This window comes from Mchenga conophoros, linkage group LG7, assembly GCF_057382185.1.
Source record: "Mchenga conophoros isolate Kocher_MC1m ecotype Shallow Benthic linkage group LG7, M_conophoros_male_GT1.1, whole genome shotgun sequence".
Classification (NCBI taxonomy): domain Eukaryota; kingdom Metazoa; phylum Chordata; class Actinopteri; order Cichliformes; family Cichlidae; genus Mchenga; species Mchenga conophoros.
Genome location: NC_140532.1, coordinates 18,074,852 through 18,102,758, shown reverse-complemented (window position 1 = coordinate 18,102,758; position 27,907 = coordinate 18,074,852). Strand labels below are relative to the sequence as shown.

At 42.4% G+C, this 27,907-nt stretch overlaps 1 protein-coding gene across 1 annotated transcript in view; it reads left to right on the top strand.

Moving 5' to 3' along the window:
- LOC146569971 (A disintegrin and metalloproteinase with thrombospondin motifs 20) overlaps positions 1 to 27,907 on the top strand; it is a 78,286-nt gene that overhangs the window by 30,384 nt on the left and 19,995 nt on the right. The window contains exons 11-28 of the mRNA XM_085282700.1: positions 96 to 200; positions 9,758 to 9,903; positions 10,064 to 10,245; positions 11,103 to 11,239; positions 11,396 to 11,513; positions 14,002 to 14,097; positions 15,780 to 15,946; positions 16,234 to 16,363; positions 17,114 to 17,240; positions 17,315 to 17,525; positions 17,620 to 17,784; positions 18,163 to 18,333; positions 19,165 to 19,284; positions 20,604 to 20,711; positions 22,123 to 22,287; positions 23,800 to 24,069; positions 25,161 to 25,322; positions 25,530 to 25,706. Of these exons, the coding sequence (XP_085138826.1) occupies positions 96 to 200; positions 9,758 to 9,903; positions 10,064 to 10,245; positions 11,103 to 11,239; positions 11,396 to 11,513; positions 14,002 to 14,097; positions 15,780 to 15,946; positions 16,234 to 16,363; positions 17,114 to 17,240; positions 17,315 to 17,525; positions 17,620 to 17,784; positions 18,163 to 18,333; positions 19,165 to 19,284; positions 20,604 to 20,711; positions 22,123 to 22,287; positions 23,800 to 24,069; positions 25,161 to 25,322; positions 25,530 to 25,706 (2,757 nt within the window). The remainder of the gene's footprint in view (positions 1 to 95; positions 201 to 9,757; positions 9,904 to 10,063; positions 10,246 to 11,102; positions 11,240 to 11,395; positions 11,514 to 14,001; positions 14,098 to 15,779; positions 15,947 to 16,233; positions 16,364 to 17,113; positions 17,241 to 17,314; positions 17,526 to 17,619; positions 17,785 to 18,162; positions 18,334 to 19,164; positions 19,285 to 20,603; positions 20,712 to 22,122; positions 22,288 to 23,799; positions 24,070 to 25,160; positions 25,323 to 25,529; positions 25,707 to 27,907) is intronic.

Genomic DNA, 27,907 nt, shown 5'->3' with positions numbered 1-27,907 from the left:
TTAACACCTTGCAGGATATTCACATCACAGAAAAGCTCTTTTCCTGTTAATTCCCAAATGATTTACTGCTCGCGTTTGTTTCTTTTCCCCCACAGAAACAGTGCAAGAGGCTGTGGTGTACGAGTGCGGAGGGGGACCACAAAGGGTGCCGTACACAGCACATGCCACTCGCTGATGGCACTGACTGTGGACATGGAATGGTAAGTCTCAGTCTCTCCATGTATAGATTATGGGAAATCATCTACACCAAAAATGCTAACAATTTTAAGGAACACACTTAGGGTGTCCCAGCTGATATTCAAGAATTGCCCATTTGAGAATGTAGGTGTAGATAATGCCGCCGCTGAACCTCTAGTGTAGGTTAAAGGTACCGCACAAAAAACAGTCGTTGAGCACTGAGTTTCCATAGGATTTTTTCCACCTTCTTGCACAGCGGAAGGAAAACACATGTCTCTCATCTAGTAAATGGACATGAATAATTATTGTGATGCAGTAAAGGCTAACAATGTGATATTTCTGTCAGTGCATTTAAATTAATGACACAAGCCAAACCTCTAATGGAGTTCTGTTTTGAATCATGATGCCTTTCCCTGCTAGTTCATTTCCTCTGCCAAGAAAAAGGAATAATTTATCATATATTACTATGCTGTCGCCACATTGATTGTAGAAACCTGCTCGAGTGGGTTCAGGTGATGGTCCTTGTTAGAAACTTGAAGCTGTACTCTAAGTGTTTTACGGAGACCCAACCCCCCCATTAGCCTTAGTGTTCCCCTCGCTCTGGGATGCTATGCTAATTAGGCCTGAGACGGGTCAGTTACTTAAGATATGTGGAGAAAGGGGTGAAAAAGAAGAAACAAAAATGTAAAGAAAAGAGGGAGAGAGAGAGCCCTGATAGGGAAAGGTAAATACATGGGCCCTTTGAAAAAGGATGCCGACCGCCGTTCACAGTTGAGTCACCTTGTTGTGAACCCACGACCCCAAAACCTCTTTAAAAGGCGGGTGATTGGGTCAGTGGTCAGACCGTAACAGAGCCAGTCTGAGGCCAGCCAGCGCTCTCACAAAAGACCTCACATCAGTGATTCTGCTGGGCAGGAGGTGGGGAGGAGAGGGCTGAGGAAAGCAAGGAGGAGGTGAAGGAGGCTGTTATGGTGGGCTGGTGTTTAGCATTCAAAACATGCTGGAGAGGAGGAAAGAGAGGGAGCGAGAGAAGGAGGGCTCTCTTTTTCTCCTTAACCTTATGCCCTCCAGCAGTCTTGTAGTGTGGACCCATGTAAATCTCGTATCCCTTGTATCCTTTCATCTTGCTCTATCTCCCTCCTCACCATGTTAGGTTCTGGATCAGCCCAGTCTAGCGAAGAAAGGTTAACAGGGGATGGCTAACATCTTAATCCAACTACAACAACCAGACTAAACAGTAATGGTCCTGGGATTGTAGCTCCCATACTGCTCTCGACCTGAATGTGGGAGAAACACATAGAGTTCAATCGCACACAGGTTTGCTTTATTAAGATTCAACCCCTTAATCCCACTGGAGCTGATTTAGCTAGATTACCACTGATGCCTGATCTTTAGTGGAGACTAGTCTATATCAGAATTAATTTAAGGTTTAAAGAGACTAGCATACAATCTTATATCAAGTCAGGTTTTTATTCTTAACAGTTATGCATAACAGCATTTTACAAGAAACTACTTCACAGTGAAATATACTGTATGCATATCATATATAGTTTTAACCAGATTTAGCTGCAGTTTAATCTAACCTTCCACAACTAATTTCTATTTCAAATTCAAAATTTCTTTGATTACTCTGTCCACTTGCCACTTTATGAATCACTATGTAGGCATATACTGCCTTGAGCTAAATGTTTAAGATACCACCTTGCCTACATTGTCATAGGTAATAAATCTAGACGCATGCTCTTTCAGGCCACTTTTGTAGGTATTAAGTACTGGAAACCACTGGAAACTATTTGATTGATGTTGACATGACAGCATCACACACATAAAGCAAATCTCCTGTTCCATTACATCCCAGTGGTGCTCTATTGGGCCGAGATCAGGTGACTGTGGAGACTATTTGAGTACAGTGAACTCAGTGATATACTGGGTACATTGTGGTCATAAAGGGACGATTATGGTCAGCAACAAATAACCCAGGTTTTTCCAATCATCTATTGTTCCATTTTGATGAAACTGTGCAAAGTTCAGTTTCCTAATCTGAGCCTTACAGGTCCCGCTGTGGTCTTCTGTTGTTGTAGCTAGACTTTTAGTCAAGATCGCCTAAACTAAGACCAAGACAATACCAAGACCAGAGGGTATCGAGACCAAGACAAGACCAAGACCAAGACAGACCGAGTCAAGACCAAGACAAAGTCGAGATGAGACAAAAAAGTCTTTAAACTGCAGCCAGATGCTGCTTCGTTTACAGGTGTCAGGCATATATATGTGTTTTTGCGATGCACTCACTTACCGAGAGGACAGAAGCACGCTCCACTTGACTGCCGCGTCGCTCACCCTCTCTGTTTTTCACATAATGATATTATCCTATATCCTCGCATGTGATTGGCCACAATATGGAGGGATTGGAGCATAGCTGAGCCACTGTGTGAGAGCTGAGCAGTGAAAGGAAATAAAGTGAGGAGCCGGCTCTCGCCCAATGGGAGTCGACTCTTCTGATTCACTACAAAGCACTCTGTAAGCACGGCTCTTAGAGCTGATGCTTTTGCGCAGGACACATTATCGAACGTTACAATGTGTGTCAGGGATACTGTTGACTCCAAATCTCCCGACCACTATGTCGATCTGAGACAGCGAGACCAAGACCAAAGTCCGTTGAGACCAAGGCAAGACCAAGACCACGTAAAAGAGACCAAGACCGGTCTTGAGACATCCAACTCTAGTTGTAGCCCATCTGTTTCAAGGGTTCCACATGTTTTCTGTTCAGTGATGCTCTTCTGCATACATTGGACGTAATGAGTGGTTGAGTTACTGTCGCCTTCCTGTCAGCTCGAAGCAGCTTGGCCATTCTCCTCTGACCTCTGGTATCAAACAAGGCACTTTCACCAAGAGAACTGCTGCTCACTGAATGTTTTCTCCTTTTCTTTTTTTCTGGAATAACAGATGAGAGAAAAATGTTCTTTCATTTCTGCCTGTGTGTGCGTCAGCAGTGGCACCACCTTTGTTTGTGGTGCCGAGGCCCAGATTCATCTTCATGCAGGGTGCTCTTTGAAGTGGCGTTAGTTGAAAGAGCAGGGGACCCTACACCAACGCTCACCTGCCCACACAAGTGCTCTTTAATGTGGTGTCTGAGTGGGGTGTGCTTGTGTGTCTTTGAGCATGTTTAAAGTCTGATAATCTGCATGCCCAGATGACTCCTCTTCATTCTTTTGTGCCAGAATTGCGTTGTTCCTTCTTTACATGTCTTGGTTCTGCTTTTGCGTTGGTCCGTGGTTAGGTTCAAGTGTTAGGCTCTGCACGGGCCTCAGACCCTCATGGCTTTTTGGCTTTTAGCTGTCAGATTCGTAGGATTGCAGCTATGTCTCTGGGATAGGGGTCGAGGTGGGGGGGTTTGGGGGACTGAGGATCCCAGCTCTTTTCAGATACGTGTTTTGTTGCTTACTGTGTCGTTCTGAGCAATTCCATGTCATCTCATAAACTAATTTTCCCTCTTGCGCTTCTGTGCTTTTTGGGAAGAAGTTTTGCTCTCTCCAGTTATGAAACAAAGTTTCGACCACATTGGGTAATTGAGGGCAGTGCCTCAAATAGTGGGAGAGTAGCATGTCCTGTAAATGAAAGAGGGAGGTGGAGAAAAACTTTGTTTGTATACTGCTCAGTTAAATCAGGGCATTGGGCAGTGCAGGGTTCATGGGTAGTTTTCTCTCTGTCTCTCTCTCTGTTCCCTTCTTCTCTGAATATCTCCAATCCTGCCTGTTTGTCTCCCTCCCACCCTCCTTCCCCATCTTTTGCTTTCACTGGGTGCCGGAGTGAGTAATGCGGTCACATGACCTCGTGGCCGCTGCCTCTGTCATCTGGCTCAGTGGGCCGTGCGCTAACGAGGGCATCCCATCACTTGTTGTCTATAAATACCACCACCACTCTTCCTCCCTCCTTCCCCCTCCATCCTCTCTTTTCTTGCCCTTCCCCGTTTCAGTCCCCTCACCCTTCAAAAGGATGCCGCTTTCACGCCTGGCTGCGACTGTTTGCGTGTGTGTTTTAATTGTGTGCTTCAATGTGTGCGTTTATTGGAGAAGTACCTGTTTTTAAGTGTGAGCAGATGCACATGTGTAGATGTGTGCATGCAACTATGTGTCTTTGTGTGTGCATAGATTAGGGGCCAGCCTGCATGGTCAATAAGTGTCAAGCCGAAGTGCAGGGCTGCTAGGCCTTGTATCAGTATCCTACCCTTTGAAGATCCCAGTGCTGCTTCTCACCACGTTGTGGCTCAGCGGGTGGCAGAGGGGCAAAAGAGAGGCAACAGAGCTTAAGCTGGCTCTATTTTTTATTTTTTATTTTTTTGGATGAAGGTTTTGACCTAAAGCATCTCAGCAAGAAATGATGAAGTATTCAATGAATTAGTTTTTTAAATTTATTTAATGTGGTGGCTGCTAGCCAAGTTTTTAGTGTGTGAAATATTTGAAAGAAAGATTTCCACATACTCTTGTTCATGGCTTAAATGAACAGTTAGTGTAAATTAAGAAACAGGAAGTTGCTTTTGATTTACAGAATCTTGTTTGGAAAAGAATGACGACCCGCTCTGGTTTCAGCCATTTAGAGCTGAGATAGTGGGGTCTTGAAAAGTGAAGCCGGGGCAGAATGGAGTATGCTGGCGGAGGCGATGAGTGTTGGCTGGATCTCCGCTGGCAGCTTGACAGACTTGTTGTACGATGCCGGGACAGGCAGTGCGTTTGTGTGCAGTCTTGTGCGAGCGTGCACGTCTGCATGGGGATCGCGAGGCCAGTATCAGTGTTACTCTCAGCTAATCTCTGGGTATTTGCAGGATGTTGCCACTTTGATTTGCTATCATCGCACACATATCTGTGGGTTTGGGGTAACAAGAGGATTGTTGTTTTCGCATTCGTGCAGTTTACTGATTGAAATTCTGTGTCCGGAAACCACTGAGTGGAGCTTTCATTGCATGTGTATTTGCTTGATTACGCTATAATGTGGTGACATTTAAACCCGTCGCTGTGTGAAAGGCGATATATTCAGTGGAACTTGGAAAGAGTTACAAGATAATGGGACAACAGCAAGAAGCTGAAAACACTGCATCCGACTGTAGCAGTGAACCCACTTCCTGCACAAGCACAGACTTAACGTAGAAAGCCTTTATTACCTCAAGAGGAGGTCATGTTTTTGGTCGAGTTTGTGTGTCGTTATTTCTGCAAACATGATAGCTCAAATACTTTGCACACAACTGAACTGCCCAGCGCACTGGGGCACATGTGTATCAAACTTAAACAAGTTTTTCTTGCTTGAGCAGGACTCAAAGCCTATGGATGCTCTATGTTACATTCCAAGTATGAGAGTCCTCACAGTCCCAGGATGTAACTATATAAGAAGAGACATGTTGATTAGTCAGTGTGCAATCATTTTGCCAGTCAACCCTTCCTGGCTTGTACAAGGATGGTTCAGGGAGACACTTATGAGAGTATTCTCTCTGAACCACACTGACGTACACAATAATGTATTTGGCTAACTTGTTAGCAAGCAGTTGTCTCTTTACACATCTTACAACGACCCAACATAAGCATTCATTTAGAGTTAACATATGTGCCTAACGAATGTATTTGCAGTCTCCACCACTTCCTGAGGATGTTTGAGCTTAACTTTCTTAAAAATAACCAATAAAAAAATAATTGCTGACTCTGCCTGTCTGTTGTTTGGTAAGTTTACCTGATCTATTTTTGCTCACACAGATGCATGCTGCTGAGCAAAAAGAGTCTGAAGTTGAGCTTGTTTGTTACAGCTGTTTGCAGGAAGCTTTTTTGCATTTGTATGTAGATTGTGTAATTGTGTATCTAAAACTAGGTGAGCACATATATAGGTAAGCACTTACTAGTCATTAGTTTGAGAACAGTATCACAGCCAACTATGGAAGACCACACAAAAGTGTGTCTTGCATAGATCTTTGTTTTAGTAGTGCCTGTCCAAAGTCAGAGACATGCAGAAACAGATGAACATTTGACCACTAGCTGGTAGATCCACCTGCAGTTTTTCTGTGACCACATTTTGACATAATGGCACTTGAAAACACACATATACACAACAGCTGTACGAGTGTGACTGGTAGTTACCTGGACACAGGGTCTGTCGGGATCAAACAGCAAATGGTACTGTATACTTTTATACCTTTGAGTGGCATTGTAACATTGTGGCTTTGCTCAGTTCTGGTGTTAAGTTCTAATCACAGATTGGGTTTATATTTAAAGGTTTTTTTTCTCAAAATGGTGATCAATTTACTAAAATCATCAATCATCAATCCTTTTTTATTACGGAAATGTTTCTTACACTCCTCGGAAAAACGGAGACCACAAATGAGGACAGGAAGCAAAGAGGAGATAAAATTAGAGGTTGTTGTTTCTCCTGTTGTCTGCCACACTCCTTCCAATGTGTCTTCTCATTTCTCTGTCTTGTCTTATGGTCTTTTAAGACACGACCAAAGAGGAGACTCGAGGAACTGACAGTGAAAACACGTGCATGGGCTAAAAAATGAGTCTGTGTGTATCCACTCTGTAAAAGCAGCTGTAAGGTGACTGATTTCCAGTCGCATGGCCAGCAAATGGAAGTGCTGCAGATGATCCTATGTTGTCATTGGGCCTCTACAGCTTCCCTCACCTCCAGGACAAGCGATAAAACACGTAAAACAAAATGACGCCATATTGAAAATTAACTGCGGTGGTCCATGCCATCGCATTTTGAGGGGTTGCTCCAGATGTTTCTAGCATTTCTAAGATTGCAGTCTGTTTTAATTTTGCATTGTTGGGAGGAAAGGGGGCTCCCAGCTGCTGGAGACAATACACAAACCCCCAACCATCCGAGGTGAACTCCTAACCCAGAGGCATGAGAAAGGCACCGCCCGCATGAAAGGTGATGACTTTTGGAAATGGCCGTGTTAAAATGAAAGAGCGGAGTGCTTTTTAAATCAGTCCTCTACCTTCTCATTCCTCTTGTGATGTATGGCTTGGGTTCAGAAATGAGGCGCTCTCTGCAACAGTTTTCTGGCAATTACAGGGCGCTAACTTCCAAAGCAGCTGAGGTGCTCAGAGCAGATGCTGCTGTCCTTACTATTTTCACTGTTTGAGTTAGCATGCTGGTAACTGCTCTCTGTGACTCCATGGGCTACTCATTTAATCTTTATTGAGTATGTCATTAAGAGCCAAGAGGCAAAGGTATTGGGTATATTTCAGCTTACATGATCTATATATATATATGCATGCAATATAGGTGTATGCACATATGCATACTTTCATATGAGCTGGTAAGTTAGCTTGTACCTTTGTGAAATTTCTAATTTGAAACACATGCTAGTCACAGCTGGATGGGTTTCTCTCACGGGACCTCCAAGTGTTTCAACACATTCCCAGCTGAGGTCAAAATTTGACAATCTTTTCAGCAAAAAGAGGCTCGCCTGGTGTCCTTAATGGGCACTTGGGCTTTGCTAAATGCGCCTTTTTATTTCAGTGTTTTCCAAATGTGTATGTGCTCTTTGGTAGGAACCTAATTGGAAGTGAGTGTGGATCCAAGTGCCTTCAGACCCTAAGCAGTCATTCTTAACACTTAATACACATTCACATTTGCGCACTTATGTGTGTTTTTTTTCTTTTTTTTTTTGGTTTCCACCCCCCCCCCCCCCCCCACCCCCACCACACCCCCCATTCCTCCTTTCTTTTTTTTCACCACATCACCTTTTCAGGCCAAACAAAACGGATGTAAACAGAGGGTGCCAGCATGGATAGTGGAATGCCTCAGAGGCTTACACAGTCCGTGGTCCTCTGTGACAGACAGTCAGCCTTGTGTTTGACAGCTCCTTGGGTCCTGCTGCCTGTCTGCACTCTGGTGGTCTCCGCTCGGCCTTTGCAATTCACCGTGAGGGGATAAGGGGGGATGGGTAGCCCTGGAGAAGAGGTATAGAAGGGATGCTCAGGTCTGGGCTGACACTCCTCAAGTTGAGCGTGGGGGGCTGCAAGGGGAGGGGAAACTATTTGCTGTAACAAAGGAAAGCTTTTGGACTTACTGCCTAAATGTGTTTCATTGACAGTTCCATGAACTCGGTGAGCTCCAAAGTCCAGCACCTGTTTGCCTTTTTCTGTGGCATGGAAACTATTTCCAATAATGCGCATGCTTTATCAAATTCTTTTCAGCACTTTCCATTTGATTCTTTTCTTAATTCATTGTTTGCGCTCCAACAGAATTATCGGCGCGTTCAGTTTGCATTTACGCTAGACTCGGACTCAGGAGGAGTGAGCCCGGGAATTCCTCAAACTAGGCCCGGATTATGAAAATGTTTGTGGCTTGTTTAGTCCATACCCTGCAGCTCTTAACACCTGCCTGCCATTGTGTACAGACTTTACACTCCATCATTAAAGACCCACAAGTGTGTAAAACACACATGCAAACAAAGCCAGGATAGCAGAAGCAGCCAAATAGTACTTGCTTCCATGTGGTTTTGTGTATGCCCTTTTGCATTTGTACATCTGAGGTAATGAATACATGTTGTTAATTTGCATTAAAGCAGAAATTAACCAGGTCAGCCATTGCCCAGGAGCTACCTCTGATTGATTGACCGATCTCACTGGCTAATGAGCTGAAATGATAAAATTCCAGTGAAGTAAATGTGGCACGGTTTTGTTTCCATTTTCTCATGAGTCTTCAGAACATGACGCAGGGGCTCAAATGCCTCGTAGTGGAAAAAGGATTAGACATAGTAGATTCATTTCTCAGCTGATTGGAGCTGGGGGTGGGAGTAACAGGATGGACATGAAGCTCCCGACAAACGGAGTGCAGTCAAAATAAACACTGTGAGGTGTCCAGAAAGAACGTTTTCCTTTTCTGGTTAAAGGATAAAAAAACTGAGCAGGAGAAGGGAGCTTCTGATGTCAGGCTAGTAATGAACTTTCTTCCTCTTGTTATCACGACTCTAGAGTTTCCTTATCATGGTGCCACTGCTCCCCTCGCCTGTGTGCCCGGACGGCGGGCTACGTACCCAGACAGACGCCGTCTTGTCCTGCATTCTTTCTCTGAACAGGACCCTCTGATATCTTAGTCACTGAGAGCAGGATTTGGTTACACACAAAGGGAAATGTGCGTGCTGTGCTTTGCTTATGAAAGCGGTATTAGTTCTTTTTGGCAAAAGTTGCTTAGCGGGTACACACTGCTTGACACTGGAAGCCTTATTTGTGGGATAATTGGGTCTGTTGCATGAAAGCTCTGTGTTCCTGTATTTTGTTTTTTAATTCCGAAGATGGCTTATAAAATATAAAGTTTGGAATACAGGGGTCGGGTTAGAGATACACTAAACCACTTTTGTGAGTGTCAGATTGTCATTGTGTTCATTAAATTTCCTCTTACTATCGATTGTGTTGTGGAAATGCAATTTTCTCATGTGGGACTAAAGATCTAATAAGCCGATGACTGAGATGGCGAAGAAGAACACTGTGCCCAGGTGTGCTGTACTAGATTATGTTGCCTTCAGTAATGCAGGGGTTGCTTTTATACATTTTAACATGCTCTCTTCTTGCTTGTGTGTGTTCCATTTCAGTATTGCAGACATGGGATGTGTGTAAATAAAGATTTGGATCTGCAACCAGTCCATGGCGAGTGGGGTCCCTGGGGGCCCTACAGTGTTTGCTCCAGGTCCTGTGGTGGAGGAACGAGAAGCACCACTAGAGACTGCAACAAGCCTGAGTAAGAAATAATGAGATCGTTATTGACGGTCAGAGTGCAAATATGTGTGCGATAACTATGATTTGGATGTGAACAACATGTTTAAAGATCACTTAATGTGATTTTTAAATTCAAACTTTGCGTAGTGCCTCTGTAATCGTTAATTTTCCCGTTGTTGTAGGCCCAGAAACGGCGGTAAGTTCTGTGTGGGTCGCAGAATGAAGTTCCGCTCCTGCAACACTGAGCCATGCCCACGAGGACAGAAGGATTTCCGGGAAGAGCAGTGCTCTCAGTTTGACGGCAAACACTTCAACATCAATGGTCTACCTCCCACCGTCCGCTGGGTCCCCAAGTACAGTGGCAGTGAGTATACCCAAACCATTCAAGCCACACCATCAGCAATACACACTATTTAAATGCAACTGAGCATGTAGCTTTAACTTTACGTAAACGTTCACCTTAAACACCACATCCCACATTTTTAAAGTGATTTTTTGTTTGCATCCAGTTACTCACAGTTTGCACAAATACGTCAATAAACTTATCTGTAAATCCACAAGTGTGTGTAAGAGAGAAGCAAGGACCAAGACCTACAAAGTTGCGACGCCTCCACAGCCATTGCATTTGAATCTAATGTGCCTGAATTTTAATACATGGCAGGGGAAGACAGGCAATTTTTGTTGAGAAATTGATGAATGTATGATAAAAATCTACAGCTGTATTTTTTTTAAGGTGTCCTTAAGTAAACTTTTAATTGACACTAATCAAGGGCAACATAAAGTCTTTCCATATGAACTTCCTGGCAGCTTTCTCTTACAGATGTATGTCAGGCCCTGCCTAGATAGTCTGCCCCATGAGATTACCATCTGGCAAAGTTGCTGCAAGTGATTCTTTTAGTTAATTGATGCTGAAGTGAAGAAGCCAAGCCCCGGTCTGGGTACACTGTCAGATACCATCTAGAATAGAATAGAATAGAATAGAATTCAACTTTATTGTCATTGCACATGCACAGGTACAGGGCAACGAAATGCAGAGAATAAATATTCTAGATATTCTAGAGTCTAAATATTAGAGATAAAGCAAGAGTCTGCTGAGGGTCACAAAGAAGTAAATAGGTTTAAGTTAAAAAGTTTGTTTCCTAAGGATTCGCAGGATTTCACTGAAAATGTATCTTTATTGCTCAGAATTTTAATTTAATTGTTTTCTTTGTATCCTTTAAGTATTAATGAAGGATCGGTGCAAGCTCTTTTGCCGGGTTGCTGGGACTACGGCATACTATCAACTGAAGGACCGTGTCATCGACGGCACACCGTGCGGGCCAGACACTTACGACATCTGTGTGCAGGGCCTCTGCAGGGTATGTCTGCGTGCTCCTTGTTTTTCCCGATTACACTCAAAGCAATACTTGCTCACATACCCTCCGACGCCGTCAGCTTCAGCTTAGTTGCGCGCTGTCAGGAGCTTCACTCTAAAGCACACATTTCTGTCTTTTCTATCTTCTGCACTTCTGCAGCAAGCGGGCTGCGATCACGTGCTGAACTCAAAGGCCAGGAACGACAAGTGCGGCGTGTGTGGCGGCGACAACTCATCGTGCAAAACTCTGGAAGGAACCTTCAATGATGCTCAGTATGGTAAGTCCCTCTCAGCTCAGATTGCACGCTCTGTCCATTAATAACTGACTGTTCCACAAAACATATGTCAGCACATTCTGCAAATAAACAGGCTGTTATAAATTGTATATGCAGCAAACATAGACGAGCTTAGAAAGACTTTTAGTTATATGAGGCTACAACACTGACATTCAATATGTTCATATTAGGCACTGATGTCATGTATGGTTATGGTTAACATGTTAAGCTTGATGTGAAGAACAATGTATGCTTTGGACAAATTTTGGGGGAAAAAATACATGAAAGCAGTTTGCTCTAAAGCTTTACAAACTTTGTTCATGTCACTCAGTCTGGTCTTTTGATAGCAAACACAAACCTGACATCATCCCCTTTCAGCTGTGGTGCTTAAAGCAGTGCCTCACTGTGGGCCAACTGCTGATTGCATCCAATCCTTTTTAAGTCTGGGCAGTAAAACAGGACCAGCATTAGCATAAAAAGCTATGGGTGTGGCCTCTGTCATTTGTACTGTGCTAGTTTGGCACTCAACTTTAGCATCTCTATCCATCTTCCTTTTTCTGCGCTCCTTTGGCTCAGGGGTGGCAAAGTGCTTGAGGACTGTATTCAACCAAATCAGGCACTGACCTCAGCCCTGGAAATCTGGCTTAACCATAAGAACGACAAAAAGAAAAAAGAAGGAGTGGGAGTGTAGCCCAGGCAGGATATCCCTCTGCTCCTGTCTTGAGTCTGAGCCTGTCTTCTTGCCATTGAACCTTTTATTCTTTTTCTTTTCATGTCTCTTGATTTATTCCTTTTTTTGTCCGCGTTTCATTCATTGTGTTTACTTAGTTTTCCCCTTAATCCTTCTTCACCAGCCGACACAAAATGATGAACTGTCAACCATAAGTCTGGTTCCTTTTACTTGTAAACAAATATCTTTATGTTCGCAATACAATTTGTATTAAACATGCTTTTGTAGCTAACACCAAGGCCCGATAATACTTCAAATAGCACAAATACATTATTATTCTTTAAAAAACTGTGTTAAAACACAGGAATTGGTGACTCACTTACATTAACTGTTGATAGTTATTGTGAATCAAGAACTCCCACACCATCCGCCTTTTACTGAAGTTTCCTCAATGTTCTTCACTTAAAATGAAAATAATCTGTACACAAAATACTTAAGGGATTAAAAACACAAGCTAATTTTCTTTAGCAAAGCAAATACTATATAGTATTCCTTCTCGCTAGTGTCAGAAAGTAGTCTGTACAAGGTAAACCAAATCATTCCACAAGTGCAAGTTTTTTTTTGTTTGTTTGTTTTAACCTCGGGGTGTTGTATTTACTATTCTTTTCTGGGTCACTCTGTGGTGAGGGCTGATTGTGTGTGCGGTCAGTCGCTAAGCTAGGAGATACCACGTAGCCTCAGGGAGGGTCTAGTGTTGGCTGTTCCTGATGTATTTCTGTGGGCCTGTGAGCTTATCGTTACCCAAGTGGCTCTAGGTAGTGAATGTGACATAGCACTTAAAAGCAGTAACAGTGAACTCAAAAGGCAACTTTGGCAAGGTTTTTGTTTTGTTTCACGCAAATCTTTATGAGTGAAAAGTGTCAAGACGAAAAAAAAACCTTACTGTCTGTCATCTCTGTTTGGTGCAGCTCATTTCAAATCAAGACTAACAGACAGAAAGAGAAAGACCTACATGTGTGAGATCTACAAGGCTGATGAGAAGAAGATATGTAAAACAAGTGCTGCCCCCGAGTGGCTTAAGGTGTCAGGCTAATTGTCAGATCGCTTCAAACCCACCTCTTGTATTTTATTCCTTTCACTTCTCACTTGTGACTCTCAAGCTGAGCCTATATGAAAAAGGAAATGAGTAAATAATAAATCGACTCCTAGTTTACCTTTCCACCACCTGTTGCAAACATTAGACTAAAGGCAGTCTATTAGAGAGACCAAAAGTGCAAGACAATGGTTGCACCAAACAGCTGCTCATTATGAATGCAGTTCATGCAAATTCTGGTCCCAGTTTGGTCTCGCTGGTTCTGTGTTTTGCTTAATTTGTTGTTAAACCTTCATACCTGCATCTCGGTTATCATATTTTGGTCTTCACAGGCTCTTTCTCTTGCTCATGCTCAGTCGCCTTCTCTGTTAGTTTATCATGGGACAACAGGCCTGGTGTAGTAATTACAGGCCAAAGGTAAGTCCAGGGAATAATTACATATAATTTAACGGTCAGGCCTCTGAGACTATAACAGGGCCTCCTGCAGGTTATTTGAGATGACTAGACTTTTTTTTTTTTGTATTTTTCCAAGTGTGACATTTAAATCCCTAGTGGTTGGAACTTCCCTAAGAGGAATTTGGTGTAGCATAGTGAAGCTATTATGGAAATCACAGTGGGGAGTGTTCAGTGCATTGGTGTTATCGTAGCTACGTTTTTCCCTCTTGAAAGTTCTTAAAAACGGTCTCAGTCTCTTGTTTGCCTGGTTTTGTTTCTTTCTTCTTCTTTAGGTTACAACACAGTGGTTCGGATTCCAGCTGGAGCCATGAACATTGATATCAAACAGGTCAGCTACTCTGGAAAACCAGAAGATGACAACTACCTCGGTGAGTGTACCAGTAAGAAGGTGTGGTTTTTAAAGCAACACCAGGTCAAATTTAAAAGCATTCAGTCTGAATGCGGTGGCAGTCCAAACCAGTCAGATGTATACATTACATTTCTTCGGTTCTCATCTCATAGGTCAATGCCATTACCCCGAACATGACCATAAACCGCGCTGACTCGGTGACCCAGAGCAGTAAAGGCAGATGTTAATGAAAAAGGGGTTGAACTCGAGAAACGAGCCAAGTTACTGTCAAACTGTTTTCAAAAATGAAAGGAAAAGGACTTTTTTTTCTCTTTTTTTACTGAGCACGTATATCGAGGAAATGTGAGGAGCGTTGGTTGAGGGTAAGCAAATGGAGTGTCAACCACTCGGAAAGATAAATGAGGCAGCAATAAGTGCTAATTAGATGCATGTGGAGCTTGAGCTGCATGGAAGTAGAAATAAGGGTTTTAGGGTCAGATGGACCTATTCTGTGCTTGCATGTGAGCAAGAGGAGGACACAGGAAAAGAAAAAAGACAAGCAAAAGAGAAGAGAGAAGCTCTTTTGCCCCCTTTGTAAAGTGTACAGGCATCCATGTTTCAGATGGATCAAGTTGTGTTCAAGATGTTTTAATTCCAATTGTCAGAAGAAATTTCTGGTGGACCCCTTTTGCCCCGCCAATTCTGGGAGTGCTGTCTGCATTAAATATGGTCAATGTTTGCAACACCCTTTCAGTTTTGCCACTTCAGCTGGTGCAATATGGAGGAATTTGTTTAGAGAAGATCAGGGTGACATAAATGGGTGTCAGTGGCTTAGAAGTTCAGGCGCCATTTTTCTCCATTTATTACGTGTATATTGTGACAATATTTCAAAATACTCCAACGAAACAGGTTGAAAAACAAAAATCATGTAAATACAGCGTTTGCGCTGTGCCGTGAGTCAAGAACAGCCTTTCAGAGCTGGTGAAACATCAGACGTCTCTGTCGCCAGTACTCCGAGTATGCTCTGAATGAGTGCTACTTTGAATTCAGTAAATAAACATAATTGCTTTCTCATTTGGCTACTCCCATGGGTGCTATCAATCTTTCTCCCTTTTTCTTCGCTCTTTTCTTTTTCCTTGTGTAATGAAAATTGCACATTAATGTCTTTTCTTCATTGTTCTTCATTTATGCGTACACGATTCTGGACAGTGCACAAATTCTTCTGCAGGCATAAGAAATATGTGATATGTTGCCATAAGTTATCTGCGTGCATCATTGTCAATTCTCTCTGATTATTTGGCATTGCACAACTTGCAGATTTAAATGCAAAACAACAAAAGTTTTTACTAGGCTTGATTAGATGCATTGTTTTGGCATGTACTCACAGACTGTAATTCAGAGGTGGTTGTTTAGGTATTTGTGTGTATTTGCAGTCAGTGAAGATCCTTTGTTTCCACTCCAGTGTCAATCACCGAAGAGAGTCCCGGAGTCTGACTCCAAATAAATGCAATTTGGTGTCACCGCTGTTTCAACATACGGTACCTCCTCGGACGGCAGAACAATAGGTTGGCAGCTGTCTGCCAGACTGTTTACTTTAAATGTAGGCTGAAAGTGACAAATGCCGTCTCGCGCATTCCCCAAACTTCAAATTGAGAGGGCAAAGCTTTCCTTCTTCTGTCTCTTGTGGTGAAATGTGTCGTTCTTATTCGAATGTCATTCCAGCATTATCCGATAGCCATTCCAATTTCCTCCTGAATGGAAACTTTGTGGTGGCCATGTTCAAAAGGGAAATCGACTTCAAGGGAACCGTCATTGATTACAGCGGCTCAGACACAAAAGTTGAGCGCATTAACTGCACTGACCGTATTGAGGAGGAGCTCATTCTGCAGGTATTAATAGGAAGTTTGTTTTCTTTTAATGCTTAAGTCAACTTTATGTTATTACTATATCAGTTCTGCTTTGATTATTTGCATACTGTGTGTTCTTCTGTTAATGTTTCTCCCCACACCGCTTCAGTTTTCACCTCTGCGTCTCTTTTCTGCAAAAGTTTGCTTTCGTTCTCACCTAGTGACACACTGATCTTAATCCCTCTGTTAAAGAGGTGAGAACTCTGTGTGGACAAAATAATAAGCATGTCAGACCTTTGACCTCGCCTTTTCCAACGTTATTCCCACAGGTCCTGTGTGTGGGAAACCTCTACAACCCAGATGTTCGTTACTCCTTTAACATACCCATTGAGGAACACAGGGAGCAGTTTGTCTGGGATCCCTCAGGCTCCTGGCTCGAGTGCAACCGCATCTGCCAGGGTAAGATCTCTTGGCTTCCAAATCTCCACACATGAAGAACACGATCATTTTTCATTGGCTTCTGTGAATTTAAAATCACTTCAGAAATGGGGGGAAGGGACCTTTTGAGCTGCTGGGATGCCTTCATAAATACAGAAATGAATATTTTTTAAGCTCACTGTTGTTCAAAATGTGCAGCATTTGTCTTTGTGAAGAGTCAATGGCCAAACACTCCAAAAGTGTGAAGTATACAAGATCAAAATGTATAGTGTGAGCTTCAGTGCAAATATTATTATTAATTAATATTATTAATATTTTGATTTCTTCTCCATCATGTTACTCACACCTCTAGATTTTAAAAACTTACTCAATCGGCATCTGGTTTCTAAAGAGCCCCTTCTTTGCAACCCCATTCTGATCCCAGGTAATCACATTACCTGACACCTTCACCTTCGCCTGGTTTTACTACACCCCACAAATTTCCGTTTTAGTAGCAAGCTACTCGGTTTCCCAGTGGATCTGAGTGCACAGCGTGTGTTTGAGGGGTGTGAGACCTGCACAACCCTAAGGCTGGAGGATTGAATGTTAGAAAGCTAGCAAGACTTGTTAAAGGCGATGAAATGTGATATTTTTAAGTAAAGTGACTACCAGATGTTGAACGATCTGAACGTTGCTTTATTTCACTGTTTGTGCGTGTGTGTGTGTGTGTGTGTGTGTGTGTGTGTGTGTGTGTGTGTGTGTGTGTGTGTGTGTGTGTGTGTGTGTGTGTAGGTGAGCGAAGACGGAAGAGAGTGTGTGTGCGTAGGAGCGATCACCTTGAGGTGTCGGACCAACGCTGTGAACATTTACCTCATCCCGAAGCCGTCAACGAGCCATGCAACATAGACTGTGAAGTCAGGTGTGTATTAATGTCCCACGGTCCCACTTCCCGTGCACGCCCACACTTCATGACAACCCTTCTCTGTCTCGCAGGTGGCACGTTGCTGGAAAAAGTGAATGTTCAGCTAAATGTGGCCCAGGCTATCGCAACCTGGATGTTCAGTGTATGAAGTACAACCGGATGAAAAGACAGAGCGAGAGAATGGAGACCAGTGCCTGTGCCGACATCCCCAAACCAACGACCAGAGAGCCCTGCCACGGTGACTGTCTGCTGAAGAGCTGGCAGTACAGCGCCTGGTCACAGGTACAGTCGGAGGAAATTACATTGTACATTGTGAGGGCCTAGCCCGGTTAAGGACTTTAAAGCCATCCAACCTGCATGACTTTTCCATATGCAGTGTTCTAAGACATGTGGACGTGGCAGCCGTAGCAGGGAGTCTTACTGCATGAACAATTTGGGCCGCCGGCTCGTGGACAGAGAATGCAATGAATACCAGAGGGTGGTAACTGAAACCTGCAACGACCACCCGTGTCCGAAGTGGATCATCAGTGAGTGGAGTGAGGTGAGCCTGGATGCTCTTAGACAAGCAGATATGACCACACAGAAACAGATATCCCAGAATAGAAATGATTTATTCCTCAGAATGAGAGGATGAGTTCAACACACCTCATAAAAGTAAGCTTCTGCAAAGCCACATGCAAATAATAAACAATCAAATTACTGGCGTACTATATATAGTGTATATGTGATGTAATACAGGGGATACCCTGAACCTGCAGCTTGAAGTATAACTGCTTTCTCTTATAGTGTTCACACCAATGGCATAAATAGGACAGGACAATTAGCATAAAAATGTGTACTCACCATCGACTGTTTCGTAGATTTTCAGTAACTTCATAAAAAACAAACAAACCTCAACCTACAACTCTTCTACCATCAGTGCCTGGTGACTTGTGGGAAAGGGATGAGGCACAGACAAGTGTCCTGCAGCATGGGAGCCAGGGAGGAGAAGCTGAGCGAGCACCTCTGCGACATGACAAGTAAACCCCCTGCCGTGGGAAGCTGCGAGCTGCCCGAGTGTGCATCTTGGCAAGTTGGCGTCTGGGGAGCGGTGAGTTCTGCGCACACACACGAGTAAGACACACACACTGACACAGCGGGGCGAGGTGACTCCATTCAGTGTTTGACTGAGGAAATGGGTTGCATGTGTGAGTGCCTAGGATTTACTCTGTGTATGTGGTTGTGGATATGTGTGTGGTCAAAGAGAGAGAATGTGGCAGTAGGAGACTCAGTGTAGATTTGTAGTGCGTGTGTGTAACCTGATATACCTGCAAGTTACAGCAAAGTGTGCTTACTGTGACACCAGCTCCCATTTCCTTTATGCTACTTTCACTTTGCCCTCATATCCTGTAAGACTAAACCTGACCCACACTATTAGAGACACACATACACATTCAAATATACAAATTTCCCACTGTCTCTGGGTAGATTTAACTACATTTTAGTAAAGAACAAACTAAATAAAACAGGCATGAATGGGCGTTTTTCACCATTCATAGTGTAGTTTTGTAACTAATAATACGCTCCCAGACATGTTTGTATTAAGTCAGATAGTAGTATTTACAGAGCTGGAATATATTGACTCATTACTGCCTGGGTAATTATAATTTGCAGATCAAATAAATCTATCTTGTGGCATTTTCTGTGCTCTCGTGTGGTACCTAAACATGATGGGAGAGCCTTGTATGTGAATTAAGAACTGGGTAAAGGGTCGAGTTGAGGCTCCGGGTGTGTATGTGAATGGATGTCTGTGTGTACGTGTCAGGGCCTCTGCTGAGCAGGACCTTGACTAAGGCCCTGTCTAAGATATCAACCTTCAACCTCCAACTTCAGCAGAGTTGGCATAGGTGCGCATGTGTGTAACTTGTTTTTTTTCTTTTAGTGTTCAGTGACCTGTGACCATGGCTACCAGATGAGAGCTGTAAGGTGTGTGTCGGGGGATTACGGCGACACAGTAGATGACAGAGAGTGCAATGCTGCAGCGATGCCCAGAGACAGTCAGGTAATAAGAAACCTAAGATCGTGCATCGAGTCAAGAGTCAACCATACAGAGTCTTAATTAATAGGTTTTAAGTGGATTTTACCGTAATTTCACCATAATGCGAAATATTTCACAAACAGTTACGTTTTTTATGGGACTACTCCCTGAAAATATATTGTAATGTGACCTTCAAATATATGAATCCAAAATGCATCCCCCCGCCCGCCTGCCCACACACACACACACAACGCTCATTACTACTGTAAATCCGGCAAGTGGCACGCACAATTTAGATTACTGATGAGTTTATGTTCCTAAGTCACTTTAAAACAGCATTAAGTAATTTCTGATTACTTCAGAGGAAGTGGAAAAAGCACTAAAAGCATCTGTATTTTATCACCTTTAAAACACTTCTTCTATCTGAACAACCACCAGAAATGAAGCAGTGCCAGCAACACTCTTGTCAGAGCTACAAATGAATGTTAATATATCAGCATTAAGTCCAACATTAACCTTCCTGTTTTGGCTTTACCAGCTCCCAATGGGGAGACTAGCACTTTAAATTGCTAAACGCTTTATTATGTTCCCCATCTACTTGCCAGCTGATTGTGGTTTGGTGCTGGTCAGGTAACACAAGTGTAAAGTGGGTTTATCAGAGCCTTTTGAGTGAAAACAGCTGCCTGCTGTGGCTGGAAAGAAGGTTGGCAAGAGTGATGGAACTGATCTAAACACTGCAGCTGTGGGTCAACAGTGAGCTAAAAGTTGTGGTAAGGCTCGATATGGCAGATTATTTTTTAAGATATAGACATGGACAAGTGCCGCTTTAAATCTTACTGGATTTAGCTTGAAAACTAATCTAATGGTGTTTTGTTTGGCTTCCAAACAAGCTGAGGTCATAAATTCTGCTCAAAGGTACCCTCCCTTTACTCAGATTTTAGATGCATATAAAGAAACTAGAATTTAGGTAGAGCCTTTTAGTGTCAATCTTGGAACATGCATAGTTCTGCAGAATGAAGGGGAAACATACAGGTAACACTGACTTAAAAAATCTTTTTGATGTCCATTGACAATGATGGACACTCAAGGCATTTGACTGATCTTAAAGTTTATAGATAAGTGATCGTTTCTAGGTGTTTGATTTCAGGTTGTCTTCAACAGTACTACGTTTTAGGGTTCTAGGGCTTAGAAAGGTGCAATGATATATTTTTGGGGTATATTAATAACCATATTTTGCCCCAATTTGTTTAATTTACCCTATTCCTTTAAGACAACTTAAGATCCTTGCATATTTGCTTATTAGCTCATCACAGGGCAGTTTGTTACAATGTTTGTCATTGAAGGACTGTGAGATGCCATCATGCTCACGAGCCTCTCCAGCACAAAGCACTCCTCGTCCAGACAACTCTGCGCAGTTCCTGACTCAGTGGAGATATGGCTCTTGGACTGCGGTAAGGAAATAACTTGAGGTTGGTGGATCTGTTAGAGCATAATCTTTGTACTGTTTTGTTCATCACTGTGTGTGTAGATCGAGTGAAAGTAGGACTGTAGGCCTCTGACAAAGAATGAAAAATAAGAATATTGATGGAGCAATTTGTGTGCGGTTTGTGCGTGTGTGTCTCAACCACACTCAAGTCATGTTATGTGTTTACGAATATTAGGTTGACATATTCAACATCACTGTATATCCCAACATTCCTCTAGAAAGTACATACTGCACATAACTACAATCCTCTGTTTTACCCCCTGCTGTAACTACACACTCACACAGACATACAATATGCAGACACGTGCAGGCTCCAGTGTCTTGGCAAAGAGGTCCCTCCGCCTTTCTAATACTTTGCATTGTTATTCGGAGCAAATGGAAACCAGATTTCATCTAAACACGAGTCTTCGGTTTCTGAGATTGAACCCCATCTGTCAATCTGAAAAACCGGTGTGAGCTCACATGTCAGAGGCCAGCGCCAGTACGGTCTTTCAGACACACATGCTCCACATGCACATATATACATGCATGCATTCCCCAAGGAGCAGCATTGCCATCCTCAGTGTGACATTGATATGAAAGCGATATTAATGTTTCTGTTTGAGCTAGAGCTGCTTGATTGCATTAGATATTCATCTCTTCAGAAATGTTTCCATGGTGTCGCGCTGAGATGGCAGGAGTAAACCTTCAGAGCATAATTATGAGCGCTGAGGGAGTTATGTCAGGATACCAGTGACAATGAATTCATTTGTAAGGTGAAGAAGTCACAGTATATACGTTTAAAAAACATAATGAAGTTGCTCCTTTCCTGCATAAAAAAGCCAGGTTATTACTGTAATGAAATTAGGCACCAATACTTTGAACATGGCCAAAAGATCCAGATCAGTGACTTGAATTAGATGAGGTAAAGTTGAACCCTTTATCATAAGCATCATGTCATACAGCACTCCTGGATGTATTTTATATTGTAATTCTCATCTCTTGGGAACCATTAGAATTTTCTCTCTAGCCCAAAATGGTCGAGGGGTTACAGTAAAGTGAAGCACACAAATCTAGAGCTGATTTTTCTGCCTGTGTTCAGACAGCAGTACCTTTTGAATGCTTCGTGCTACCAAATATCACAATAAAGCTTGCCCTTCCTTCTTTACAAAACCATTTCACTAGCTGGGCCCACGTCCTCATTTTAGGTTTGACAGCGTTTTAGTAGGTAAAAGTGAATGCTTTGGCATAAATTGAGCTGCGGTTTGGGGAAGGCCTCAAAGGGGACTGTCGATGGCTCCCGGGCCTGGCAGATCCCCATGTACTAAATAGAAGCAAAGAAGTTAAAGAATGGAGAACACGTGAGAGAGCTCTGCTTGTATGTGCATGTCCTCCAGTGCTCCGTGTCCTGTGGCAAGGGAAAGCGGGCTCGTTATGTCAGCTGCCGAGATGTCCACGGAGGAGTGGCAGACGAATCCTACTGCGCCCACCTGCCCCGCCCCGCTGAGTTTGCCACCTGCTTCAGCCCCTGTGGGCAATGGCACGCCGGAGAATGGTCACCTGTAAGTAAAACATCCAGCTGTGTCGAATAGAAACAGATGTTTCCAACAATTTTCAAATCGTGTTGAAACACAATGAGCTGTAAACACTGTTCGTGACGTCACTAAACCAGCATTTGCATGGAGTCAGTGATGAGCTGTAGTTTCTGCATGAATTTGCTTGAGTGAAAAACAAATTCCTTATACTATTTGAACCCAAGTGAGATTTCTTTGATTTACAGTTTATGGTGGGACCAACCTGCCAACTCTATATTGTCTGTTGATTTCTCACTCATCATGTTTTTCCTCTTTGCTCTCTACGTACCACAGCTGGTCGAGGCAGACGGCTGCCTTCTCTGTGCATAGTTTTGTGGGAGGACTTTTCTTGTTAAAAGGGAGTTTCCCATTGTCCCCCCCCCTAATTAGATTACATTTTAATGTCACATAATGTTGATTTCTACTCTTGTTGTATTCATGTTTTTAGTCTCATGGGGGCTTCCCATCAAAAGAACTCACCACGAAATACTGCAAATCTGTTCATGGGAACATCAGTGAAAATAACATTGCTCAAATGTAATTCAGAAAATGGAAAACATCCAACAAAAATGTCATGAGAGAGATAAATTAAAAAAAAAAAATCTTGAAATTGATCAAAAGCAAAATTTAAAAAAAGGGTAAGCAGTCATTCACTATCCAGACTTTAGGAGTATATAGAAAATGTTTGGTTACTAGTGTAACCCCGGTTCTCTGCTAAGCAATATTCCACAGTGCTCGTGGAAGTGCAGGCATCCCAGAGGTTCCTCTGTGTGGTTGATACCCAGGTGATGCCTGAGGGGATGGGTCAACTCACAAGCAGCTGGGCAAGGGCAAGACGCCACCAATGGTTACCTGACAATATTCAGTGGTAGCAGTAATCACTAATGCTCAGCTAGCAATAGCTAAACAAACATAAAACTCAAGCTACTTGATGTGTTACAGTTATGCAACAACCACTACTAGAAGAATATCTCTTGATGTAAATATGTACATCAAATATAACTTAGTAGTTAATCCTTAAACTAGAAATACCCACATTGATGGTCTAACCTTGATGGTTGCATCAGCATAAGATGGATCATTTTGGCTCAGGACCGCTGAGGAGTTCTAGTGATCTTTGTAGGGAAGAAAGCAGGTATGCTTGGTTTGGGGCTGGGGGCTATTATAAAGGGGGTTCTGGGAACCTGTGTGATTGGTGATTGGTCTGTCTTGGTCAGACTAGTAGTGGTGGTGGTAGTGGAGCTTCCGCAATTGGTCACACAAGACGGCGCTTCTCATGGTGCAACACGTAGCGAGGTTTGAAACATTGATTCTTACTTAAGGTATCCAAAAGCCCACATTTTTCTGTCTTATAAAAACATAATATAGTTCTCAGAGCTTTGCAGAACATGCAGTAGATTTTCTTTTTTCCAAGCATTTTTTTCTCATTAAAAATCACAGCTCTTCTATTTCACCTTTGTTTTTAAAACTCTTTGGCTCTCTTCCCACACCTTCCCACAGTGTTCAGTGACTTGTGGTGTAGGAAGAGCCACCAGACAAGTGGTTTGCTCCAACTACCCCCAGCCAGTGGACCAGTCTTTCTGTGACCCGGATGAGAGGCCCGTGACAGAACAGGAGTGTACTGCTGCACCCTGTCCTTCTGTTTACCACCGCCAACGCATTAATGACCAGCCCTACGAATATCCTCAGGATCCAGGACGTCACCCAGGGCACAGCAGCTGGAATGTGCCTTCAGCAGACAACCAATGGAGGACCGGACCTTGGGGCGCAGTATGTTCAGCATGAGATAGTTGAAGAAATAGCAGGGTTCAAATATATTTTGTCAAGGTTCCTTTTAATGCACTTGGAGGGTTATTAATGTCTTTTTTTTTACATACAGCAAAAGTAAGCTTTCATATTAATGTAGAACCAGCAGTGTATATACAGGCCATGCCTATATAACATGTTGTTGAGAGACCTGTGTGTGTGTGTGTGTGTGTGTGTGTGTGTGTGTGTGTGTGTGTGTGTGTGTGTGTGTAAACACATTCTTGCGAACACATCTAGTAGGAGTGAGGTAGCAGATGTTTTCATTTCCCAGGGCAGAAGGCCATACATGGTAAAGGACTTTATGGACAGCTTAAAAGGAATACTGAAGGCTGCAGTGTATACATAGCAAATGTTATATTTCATGTCAGTGTCAGTGACTGGTATTTAGCAATACCAAAAAAACAATATGGTATCAAAAGTGTTGTTTTTGATGGTCCTATTAACAGATTCAAAAGGTAGTGCCTTGATTCCTTGGCTGAAATTAGTTCAGCATTAACAAATCCAAATAGTTTGAGGCAGTTGAGGCTCTTAATATACTTGGCTTTGAATCGCGTTGGCCCAAATTCAGATAGAATGCCATGTTTCATTTCTTCTTTTAATCCTTTTAACCTTGTTTGGTAGTTTTACGTCTGCATAGTGTTTGCATGTGTGGAGGAAGGTCAGTGTAGGTGTGGTTGTCCCTGTTGGTAGTAGTGTTATTGTTAATGTTATATAAAAAGAGCTTTTTACATGCATTTGGCATGAAATTGCTCATGTGTTTCCAACCAGTTATCAGTGTGAAACCAAATGCAGTGTTACATATGGGTCACTTTTACTCAGATTGTCCCTAGTGGCATTATGTATGTACTCTTACACTTCATAAATAATGGGTGCGGTGGAGACTGAAAGTTCTTCTTTAGACTCATGTAAACATGATACTGCTGCAAATAGATTCTATAAAGAGATTTTACATTTGTTTTATGTTAGATGTCAATTCAAGAGCTTGGTAGTCCAATCATTTTGAATTAATCATAATCATTGTCTGAATATAATTGCATATTTTGTGTGCTCTCCAGTGTTCCAGCACCTGCGCAGGAGGCTTCCAGAGGCGGGTGGTTGTTTGTCAGGATGCTGATGGACGCAGCAACAACTACTGTGATGAGAGGGTTAAACCTGCTGAGTCCAAGAACTGTGATTCTGGGCCCTGTCCTCTGTGGAACTACGGTGTTTGGGGAGAGGTGAGACCATATTTATAGTTAGAAGTGCAGTTCGCTCATCTCTTTTGTTTTCCATCGACCATTTATGCGATCCCCATTTTTGTTTGTGTATTTTTTATCACACAAACAGGGACTTGGTCTAAAAATCTGGTAGTCATGTCTCTGTAAGTCAAAGCAAACTGATCTGGAATCCGAAAAACAGAACATTTTGTTTGCTGTTCCCCTCAGTGCACCCAAACTTGTGGTGGAGGGAGGAGAACTCGCCTGGTGGTATGTCAAAGGCCCAATGGACAGAGGCTCAATGACTACAATTGTGACATCCTAGACAAGCCACCTGACATGGAGCAGTGCAACTTGCAGTCCTGCCCAGGCTCTGCCTCCTGGCACCGTGACCCATGGAAGCCGGTATGATAGTACTAACTAATTTAACTTCAGTGGTTATTCTTCCTCAAGAAAGGTGTGTGCTGCATTTACTTCAGATCTGCGTTCTTAGTGTGTTTTCAGCCTGAAACTATCAAAGGTTCTGAAGCAAGAGCTGGGTTATCTCGCACCACTGTTGCCTACCCAGCTCGAGCCCACCCAGATGGGCCCTGCAGTGGCATGGGGCTGATTACAAGTTAAAAAAAAGAGGAAAAACATACCCAAAACAATGCTGCTCCACTTAGGGAATCATTAAAAACACATGGATCCCATTTATGAGCCAAGGCTCCAAATTAAAACATATAAATCAGGACAGTGCTGTCTAACAATGCCATATATTTCTAACTCCAGAAAATATTTATTTTATACATGAGGCGTGAAGTAAATGATTTATGTTGTTATTGCTGTCTTCACCCTGTGCCCAAAGTACACAAGTGTATATTTGTGTATAAGAGTTAATATTATGACCTTTATTGAACAGCAACAACAACGACTTTCAGTGCATTTTGTAGATGTTTTTTTGTACAGTATGATGATATTTTGCAAGGAGCTGGTTATATTTAATATTTCGCTGGTGCTCTTGGTCAAACTTCTCTTGTCTCTCAATGAATAATGACATTTTGTACAGAGGAAAATATTTTCCATCATTTGTTTTGACTTACATTTTAATGCATCTCTGTTGGGTTAAACTGAAAATATATGCAGTAACGTTTAAGGGAAAAGAGAGAATTTCACAAAAGACGTAAAAAGTCGTTTTGAAATTATATTTAAAACCTAAAAAAAAAATGCAAAGTTTTTCAACAAGAGGCATTATAGTAAAGGTTGTTTAATATATGATGTAATGTATGTCACACGGGAGAATTCCATACTTTCCAACAGCTTTCAAAGACGTGTCCCAGTTCTCACTGTGTATACTTCATCTTCCAGTTAGAAGGGGATACGTCATCATAATAAGGTGCTAATAACTTAATTTTAAATATTGATGACTTAGCGGTATTGTGAAGATTGAATTTTTATCATATTTCCAGGCTTAGAAATAATTTATTTATTCTGTTTCTGGTTGATAGCATCAGTTCAGCTTAGTCAGTGTGCAGTAAATCAAAACCATTGAGAAGTTCATTATTATTGTTGATCAAAGAAAGCACGCAGATACCTCCTTTGTGTAAAATTACAGTCGATTGTTGTTTCTCTTTCATCCTTTGGCCAGTTTTATTTCTGAAGGATTTCGTTCAAATGAATCATATTTATTTGTTTACAGTGTATTATTAATTGTTGCAGCTTTAATATTTTGTTGCAGTTTAGACTTGTGTAATGCTTCACTTGAATTATTTGACATTTTTCACACGTCCGCCAAATAATTCTGCATTTGGAGGGTTATTAATGTCTTTTTTTTTACGTACAAAAAAAGTAAGCGAAGTATGCAAAGACCAAATTCTGCTTTGGTCTTTGCATTCACTCTGCTACACTGAGAGGCAACATGTTCAAAGAGCCACATCATTTCCAAATTCGGCTGTCAGGTGAAAAGTATGTTCTATATTAGCATGAAGACTAAATATTATTTCAGAAATATGTTTGCTGCTCTTATTGTTCTAATCTTTAAAGAGCAACTAAACACCCGAACCTTGAAGCCATTTTTTCTTTAACATTTCATCTTTCGTTAGTAATGTTGAAGTGAAGGCGTGTTTGTGTCATTACAGGTGCAACTAGGCACACATTCAACCTTAATATGGATGAAAGACTTGAAATGTTTAACTCAGTAAAAGACAGCTCTTCGGTCAAGTATTAGTAACGTAAACTGTGAACACTTTGTAACTTATCCAGGTAAACACAGAGCATTTGCCATATACAGTCTGAGTATGTGTTGGACTTACACACCGTGCAGGGATTGAATCTATATTTGCAGAGTCAGGCTTCCACTAATGCTTAATTACCAGTTATACACTGTGACATGTGTAAATCCTCCGAGTTACATTTGGATTAAGCCAAAAAATTATCATGACAAATATTTCAGGTGAAGTGTTGCAGCTTGGTCTCTGTTTATGTTGGTATCCTTCCCAGTGGAGGAGGATCGCAGTCTGCCTCTTTTTGTGGGTTCTTTTATTTTTTTGCTTCTCTCCCTGCGTATTTGTGTGACGACTTTCCACTACAACCGAGACTCCTCACCCATGGCAGTTTCACTCCCAGTC